This window comes from Lipotes vexillifer, unplaced genomic scaffold (assembly GCF_000442215.2).
Source record: "Lipotes vexillifer unplaced genomic scaffold, Lipotes_vexillifer_v1.1 scaffold625, whole genome shotgun sequence".
In the NCBI taxonomy this organism is placed as follows: domain Eukaryota; kingdom Metazoa; phylum Chordata; class Mammalia; order Artiodactyla; family Lipotidae; genus Lipotes; species Lipotes vexillifer.
In genome coordinates this window covers 1201011-1209206 of record NW_006771655.1, presented here as the reverse complement: position 1 = coordinate 1209206, position 8196 = coordinate 1201011, and the positions used below count along the sequence as shown (strand labels likewise).

General features: G+C 62.1%; 1 protein-coding gene across 1 annotated transcript in view; it reads left to right on the top strand.

Annotated features, from left to right (window-relative positions):
• Positions 1 to 8196, top strand: part of SDK1 (sidekick cell adhesion molecule 1) — a gene marked incomplete at its 5' end in the record, with an annotated part of 365000 nt that overhangs the window by 302231 nt on the left and 54573 nt on the right. Inside the window, one exon of the mRNA XM_007447090.1 lies at positions 1014 to 1115. Within this exon, the coding sequence (XP_007447152.1) occupies positions 1014 to 1115 (102 nt within the window). The remainder of the gene's footprint in view (positions 1 to 1013; positions 1116 to 8196) is intronic.

The window sequence follows — 8196 nt, the reverse complement described above, 5'->3', positions numbered from 1 at the left end:
CCCCCCCCACCCACCCATCGCTCCCTGGTTGTTTCCTTGTCTCTCCGCCAAGTCCCTCCTGGGCCGGGCGCTCCCCCAGACGTGACCTCCCCGAGCAGCCAGGTGAAGAGTCCAGTGCAGGCCCGGCCCCAGTGAGGAGAGCTCCCTCCCGGGGTCTCGTCCAGGCCCTCCAGTCGCGGTTATGAAGTGCGGGAGGGGCGGCCCCAACCACACAGCAGCATCCACTCTGGTGTGTCTCCGTGTATTCCCGGGCCACACGAGTCCCAGGGTTGAGACGAAGCCTGGTTGTTTGTCTGGCAGCACGGCTGGACCACGTGGACAGAACCTTGACCACGAAATGTACACATATCGGCAAACCGAGGCCTTTGAGGTTTTAATGGCCATGTCCTGGGAAGAAAATGACGTGTGAATCTAGACACCTCACCCAGGCCCCGTAGCCAGGCACGAGCTCTGTACTAGCCAACATGATGAGAGCAGCTGACCTCTAAGCCAAAACATTCTGGAAGGTTCTCCCCATTGCGTGGCTTTCCCGAGGCCCCAGGTGCGTGCCGGACCACCTGGGTGCATGGTTCCTGCAAATCGTGCCTCCCAGCGAGCAGCTAGCTCAGCAGAGGTGCAGCGGATCCGACCTCCAGGCTCTCCCTTGAAGGTGGTCAAGGTTCTGCCTGCCCTACCGGGCCAGGATCTCACTCCGTCGGTTCCTACGCTTACGGAGAGATTCTGGACCAAAAGGCAAGCCTGGGTCAGGCCCTGGATCCTAGCTTCTTTCCCTCAGAGGACGAGCCTGCTGCCGCCTTCCCCTGAGTGCGGGATGGGTTGCGTCTTTGCCTCACGAGTGTCACTAATGCTGGGACAGAGGGTGGCAGGCCCCTCGCAGACCTCTCTCTGCAAGAAAGAGCTCTTCCCGCACGTCTTCTCAAGGGGCACTGGTCCCTCAACGTGGCTCATGGAGGGAGTTTTCTAAGAAAGGGAGGGGGTCCCGCCAGCCGACCCCTGGCCCCTGGCCCTTGCAGATCTGAAGAAATACCGGCGCTATGAAGTGGTCATGACAGCCTACAACGTCATCGGCGAGAGCCCGGCCAGCGCGCCCGTGGAGGTCTTCGTCGGCGAGGCCGGTAGGTCCCGCGTTTCCACCCCCAGCCCGGAGCTCAGGCGCCAGCAGCGTCCCCCTCGATGAAGGTCATTTTTCTGGCAGGGCAGGAGGCTTCCGGTCACGGCTGGAAAGAGGCCGAGGGCTGGGTGTCCCGACGGGGGCAGCGGCCAAGTCTTGCTTTTGAGATTCAGGGGTGTTTACCGTCTGGATTTATCAGGACCTGCTCTAGGGGAGCGATGCTGTCGCCTCCGTGGGAACCTAGGTGTGTGGAGGGGGGATGTTTGTCAGCTGCCGTCTCTGGCTGGCCCCGGGCAGTGGCCCCGGCACTGAGTCAGCCTGACCATCTGTAACAGGCCCTTCCCAGGTCTCGAAAAGCCATGTGGATCCACGTTTGTACCCCTTTTAGGTAAGAGGTGGCCCTGGGTTTGTTTCAAGGACCGTCCCTTCCGTGGGGCTAACCCACAGGGAGACGTCGTGTCCTGTGTGGAGGCCAGAGTGCGCCTGGCCCCAGCTGGCCTGCAGCGAGCTGTGCCGCCTGCCCTCTGGCCCACAGGGCGACCCCACCCCCCGACGCCCACCGCCCCGCCGACGGCCGTCTCCTCTGAGCCTGGCAGATGGCCTGAGGGCTCTGCTCAGATCTGCTGGTGTGGAGTTGGGAGGGTGAAGGATGCTTGGAATCCCTCTGAGGACGGAGACCCAGGCTTGCCGGAGGACAGAGGGGTTCTGGTCACTCAGCCGGTGCACAGGACGCATCAGGTGACCTTTTGCAATTTGGAGAGGTTATCGTCGTAAACCAATCAGCACTGAGGGCCTAGCTTAGCAGGATTTTTCTGGAACGGTCCCACAGTATTTTCGTGTAAGCCAGGATAAACCAAGTGAGCCACCAGGAGGTCGCATTGGCCTCTACACAAAAGTCTGTCTGGCGGGAGAGGTGGAGATTCCTTGGAGCAGCTGGGGCAGGGGCCAGGCGTTCCAGGAGGACATGGGCCTGGCCACAGAAGAGCCCACGCGGGCAGACGGGGGACGTGGCAGGGAGGGGACATTTCAGGGAGGGGACGTGGCGCGTGCCATCCGTCAGAGCAGGAGCTCTGGGACCTCGCTGGGCATCAGTGCGGGCCTTCGTACCGCTGGGTTGAGGGCGCACGGCCGGCCAGCTGCGACCTGCAGAGCTGACCTGCCCACCGCCAGCCTGCACTCCAGGGGAAGGACCCAGCCTGCGGGGGCCCAGGCACTCCGGACAGGGCCTCAGGCCCAGGACCAGGGCAGACGTCCAGAGAACAGGGCTGGAGCCTGGGCGGGAGACCCAGCCGGCCCTGGGGCCGCTGCCAGCCAGCGGGCGACCATGGGGTGTGCCCAGTTCATGGGTCTCGTTCTGCGTTTGCTTGTTTGCTGTTTGTTTGTTTTGTGGTAAAGCACAGTTAATGTGAGACGTGCCGACTTCGTCACTGGCAAGCATCCAGCTCAGGGGCATGAAACACATTCACCTGTTGTGCGGCCACTGCCCCCCGTCTCCTCTGGGGTCCTTCATCTTCCCAAACAGGAGCCCCTCGCCCGTCAGCAGACCCTTCCCTCTCCCCTCCCCACGGCCCCGGACGGCCTCTAATTTACTTTCTGTCTGTGAATTTGCCTAGTCTAGGTACTTCCTAGGCGCGGGCTCACCACATTTGTCCTTCGCACCCGCCTTCTCTCACTCAGCGTGTTTTCTTGGTTCATCCATGCTGTAGCAGGCGTCAGACTCTGTTCCTTCTCATGCAGTAGGCATGTCCACTGTGGTCAGACACCGCATTTTCTTTACCTGTGGGCCCATCAGTGGACACCTGGGTTGTTTCCACCTCTCGGGTTTGTGGTGGAGCCACTGTGAACTCGGGTGGACCAGGTGTTTTTCCCAAGTGCTGAGCTGAGGCTGAGCCCGTGTGGCCTGGCCATGATGCAGGGCGCTGGCCGCTCCCGCCCCCTCCACGGGGGCCCCTCTCCCAACACACACCTGCCCCCATGCTGACTCTCCCCGGGGTAGGGGTGGGGTCGTCCATTGGCTCTGCCACCGCGGCGTGGGCGGCAGCCTCCAAACAGACTCCATCAGGAACACGGAAAGCAGGGGCCGGGGCACAGAGGCGGATGTTTAGCCCTCAGTGCATTGCTCTGCCGTCTGTGTTTACGCTGCAGAGAACATTCTGAGAGGAGGAGGCCAGTGCTTCCAGCGTGGCTGCCAGTTACCCTTTGCCCTCCCAGCCTCCGCCTCTCACAGCCCAAGGGCCCCTTATAATGGTTTCGTTCCGATACTGAGCAGTGCTGCTAACCAGGCCTGCAGAAAATAAAGTTCACTGGGGCCAATTTCCACTCGCCTGGCCAGACGCTTCGTCATATCGCAAACTGGTCGGCATGAAACCCTCAGACTTGTGTGAAAACAGCCTGGAAACAACACGGTTTCCCGAGTTAGACTGCCCTGAGCATCTGGGTGTCGGCTCGGCCGGTTTCCAGCTGTGTGACGCGGGGCCAGTTACTTCACCTCTCTGAGCCCTGGCCCTGAGGACCGTGGTGCAGAGGGGAAAGCTGTGGGCTAGGAGTGAGGAGACCGGGGTTCTTGTCCCAACGGTGCCCCCAACTTGCCTGTCCCACCTGCAGGATAAATGTCCAGGACACGCCTGGACTGCTCAGTCAGTAAGTGGTGAATGAATGACTGAGACCCTGCGTGGTTACTGGATTGGTCTGGCCCATCTACAGAACAATGAGAGGTTGAGAGTTAATGATCTTTGGGTCCCCTCCAGTCCAAATATGTAACATTTAAATCCTTTTAACCTCAGAGAGAAAACGTAATCCTTAGGAGATTTCTCATTGAGATTGATTTCTGAGTCCAGGCGTTTCAACTTGGTAAAAATAATACCTTAGTAAGGACTCCAGTTTGCAAGAGATGGAAACCCAAACAGGCCTAAGCTGAAAGAATCAATTATCAATTCACATAACAGAAAAGTTGAAGAGCCTGGGTACAGCTTCAGGCATGGCTGGATCCAGCACCCTAACAGGCTGGTCCCACGTCCCCTCTTGGTTCCACTCTCCTCACAGCTCTCTCCTGTCTGGGGCGGGCTCTTCATCAAGGTGGCCCTGTAGCTTCAGGCGGCAGAAAGAGCGTTTCCTTTTTCTACGGTGCCTACAGTGGCAGTCCACTGGCCCCTGTTAGCCTGCCTTACACGCCCATCTGCTGCAGCCAATGACCTGAGGTCCCAAAGCCAGGGGATGATGTCATCTCTACCTGGACCACATGGACCGCGCGGGAGGAGGGATCCCCAGATCCCCAGGGGAGATCTAGGTGCTGCTGCCAGAAGGGGGCTGGGTGTTTGCTCAGCTGTCAGTGCGGCACTCATGGCAGAGTTTCCAAGGGGCCAGAGCTGCTTCTGGGAGATGTGTCTCTGGGTTCCCCAGCAGGACTGCTGTGCCAGTCACCCCCGCCCCCAGCCCTGTGAAACCTCCAGGCCCAGCTCTGTGTTCTCGGAGTTCTACAGCTGAAAGGAGCCCATATCCTGGCCTTCAGGACACTTACTACTGGAGGACAGGCCCCACCTTCAGGATAAGGCTGTCCTCCTGCCTGGGACACGTCTGTGTTTCCAGACCTCCCAGGCTGCTCCCCCGGAACATACGCCGTCCCACCCACACCGCGCTGCATCCGCCTGGAACCCCTGCTCTTCACTCCAGTCCCTGGAAGACCCTCCAGTCTTCTGCTCAGCCCACCTTCAAGGCCAGCGCCTCAAGGCCTGGCCAGGCTGGCCGCCCTGTGCCCAGCCTGGGCAGAACTAGGGACCCCTCTGCTCTGGAACACGCCACCCGTTCTGCTCTCTGCACCTCCTGTCTGTGCCGCAAAGACCCCTCTGATTCACCCCAGTGTCCGGGGTGCTCGGGGCTTCCTGGTTGCCTGGAGCACTGCAAACACTGTAATGTTGGGGGAGTGAAGGTGGGGAAGAGCAGGTTCGGACAGGAAGGAGGGGAGCCACGCAGCCTCCCCGAGCCCCCGGGGCCCGGGCGGGGAGGGGAGACCCCCGACGGAGGAGACCCCCAAGGCGCCTACAGCCCCAGCTCCCGCCTGCCCTGCAGCCTCTGCCCTTTCAGGGGCCGTGGTGGCTGAGAATCCCCAGGGGCTCTGACACCACGAGGGGCCCCGACAGCAGCAGAGCAGACCCAGCCCCTCCTAACAAAGCCTGAGGCTTCCATCTGGGCTCTTGTTCCAAGTGGGTCAAAAACGGATCCTTCCCTGAGCGCCTTGCAGGGAACCATGAGGACAGAGCATGTGTTGCCGGCTCTGGGGGTGGGGACCGCGGAAGCAGACAGGGGCCGCCCCCCACCCTGCTGCCGGCTTCTTCACTCGGGAAAGGGGGTGACAGCACCCATCCTCGTAGAGCAGGGACCCCCTCCTGGACCCCATCAGCGGCTGCCCTGACCCGCACCTCCCAGCCTCTGCGGAGGACCAGCAGCCTCTGCTCCGGCCAAGTGCTCGGTCCCTGGAGGTGCCGCTGCAGCCCCCGAGTCGGGGTTGATTCCCTGAGGCGCAGGTCACGGTGAAGATGGTTAGTGGCTTCCCTTCCCGGCCACCTGACCTAGGAGGGCCGGGGTGGAGGCCAAGGTGAGCGGCCCCTGGCCCCGTTCATCCTGTTTCCCCTGGACCTTGGCCCAGTTTTAAAGTCAGAGCAGATGGACTCTGTCCACGTTCAGACCGTGCCATCTGCAGAGTTGAGACGCTCACGATCTGGGCAGAGGAGAAACCCAGTGCGAACCCGAGGCGGGTCTGGCCAGACAGGTTGCCGTCGGGCAGAGGCAGTTCCGGGCCGGAGAGCGGCTGAGTCAGCCAAGTGCTGGGCCTGGGCCGGACCTGACGCCCAGACGCACCTGACGTTCACAGACTGTCGCGGGGCCAGGGCTGCGGGTCTGGGGTGTAGGGAGGGGGAGCTCCGCACAGCCCAGCAAAGCACGCATGGGCTTCGCGGCCCGGTGTGCAGCTGTGTGGCTGCATCGGGCTCCAGCTCTCACTGGACACACAGGAAGATGGGGGCCGGGGCCACGGAGGGCTGCTAGTGGGGGTGCCTGTGTGCGAGCCTCACCGGGAAACCGCCTCGCTCCAGAGGGGGAGACCCAGGCCAGTCTCGGCCATCACCTTCCTGCCGTGGGAAGTCACCATCACAAAAGTCCCCATGCAGGGACTTCGGTGTGGCGCCGGCCTGTCTCTCCCTTTGCATCTCTTGCTGGAGTTGGTGGGTCCCTCGATGCAGGTCTGAGCCACAGCCCGCAGTTTCCTTGTGTTGTTCTGTGATCCCAGATGTCCCAACAGCTCACCCCTGATTAGACCCGGGGCCGAGGTCCGCCCTGTCCCTGAGACCCAGCAGGAGGAAGAACGTTGTGGGTTCTTCAGTGAAGGAGGCAGGACTCGCTCTGCGTCCGGTGGGCCGTGCCCGTGAAAGCTCAGGTCGGCGGTGGAGCGTCTGCAGCCCCCGACCCAGGGCCGTGGGGCCCGGAGGTGGAGTGGGTGCAGAGTTTGCCCGTCCCCTCGTCGTGCCGGGGAGAATAGCAAGATACCACTGGGCCTTTGCCGCCCCTCCGGGCTCTCTCCCCTGCACCCCTGACCCCAGGATGCCTGCTCTGAGGCCCGCGTGGGGAAGGAAACAACGGGCCCGGCGTCCGCATCGGTTTCCAAGTGCTCTGCAAGCGCAGTGGGGGCAGGGTAACAGGAGCAGATGCACCGAGAGCTCCGGGCGCCCCCCCGGCACTAGGCCAGTAGAGCAATCAGACACGGCCCGGGGGCGGGCCTCGTTGATGCTGAGACAGAGGGCGGGGCAGGGGCCCCTCAGGGGGTGAGCTGGACCCCAGACCTCTCCCGCGGGAGCCCTAGGAGCCTCTGGAGCCACCCTCCACCCGTCCTCCATGCCCCGCTGGACTGACCCTTCCTGGGCCCAGACCCCATCCCGTCGCTTTTCCAGTTCCTCCCCTCAGTGCATCCCGTGTCCGCAGGGAAGCACGATGTGCTCCTGAGAGGGGCCCATGGGAGCCTCCGGCCCTGCCCCAGTCTGCCCCCCGGCAGCACCTCGGCTGCACCAGGCCCACCTTGCGTTCTTCCCGCCACGGTGGGGTCAGCCGCTCCCCCAAACCCGGGCATCCCTCTCACGCCCCCCGGGCTCCCCACACCGCCCTGCCTGGGCTCCGGCCTTTCCTAGCAGACACGGGAGCCCAGGCAGCACTGGCAGGGAAACGACATTATTCATAACTTTACTTCCATCAGTGTAGGAAGGTTATAGAGAATATTCTAACGCGTAGCTCTTTATTTGGAAAGGATCGCAAACGCCACACCATTCGGAGTCCACGTCCTCGGCCGGAGTCTCCAGAGAACCCTGCGGTTCACCCGACCGGTGGCTTGCAGCCCACCCCTCGCCAGGCCCCTGAAGGCGGGGAGACCCCAGTCCTGCCCTGGACGAGGGCACCCTCTGGGCAGAAGGGAAATGGCCTCCCATGGGTCCTGGAAGGGGCTGAGGCCATCCAGGGTCAAGCCACACGGGGCGGGCCTCTGAGTGTCACAGAGCTCGGGGTGGACAGGAGCGGGGCTGCAGCTGAGCTTTGCAGGCAGAGTGGGCGCTGGATCGTCCACACCAAGGAGGCACCGTCGCCATGTGGGCAGCTAGGGAGACGGCCACCCAGGGTCGGGTATTCACGCTGCCCGCTGGGCTCCAGACGTGCCGTGACCCCGTGTCCCACCCGAGCCCAGGTCTCACCCCAAACACTGGCCCAGCTCTCGCCTCTCCTTCCCAGTCAAGCTCTTCGTGAAAGAACCTGCTTGCTTTCGTTTGTCTTATGTTGTTTAACTTGGGGAAATGAGGGAAGTTTCAAGCAGACAGACTAGGATACAGAAGGCTGTGCGCTCAACCACCAGCCACCGTGACCATCTTCCCCCGTCTCGCCACCCACCTGCGTCTCTGCTCCCCTGTTCTCAGACACATGTCCTTTTCTGTAAACATTGTGTCGTTTCATTCAAAAATACCTGAATGTGTCTCTCAAAGAACTCTTTCAAAAGTACGTGTATAGGGCTTCCCTGGTGGCGCAGTGCTTGAGAGTCCGCCTGCCGATGCAGGGGA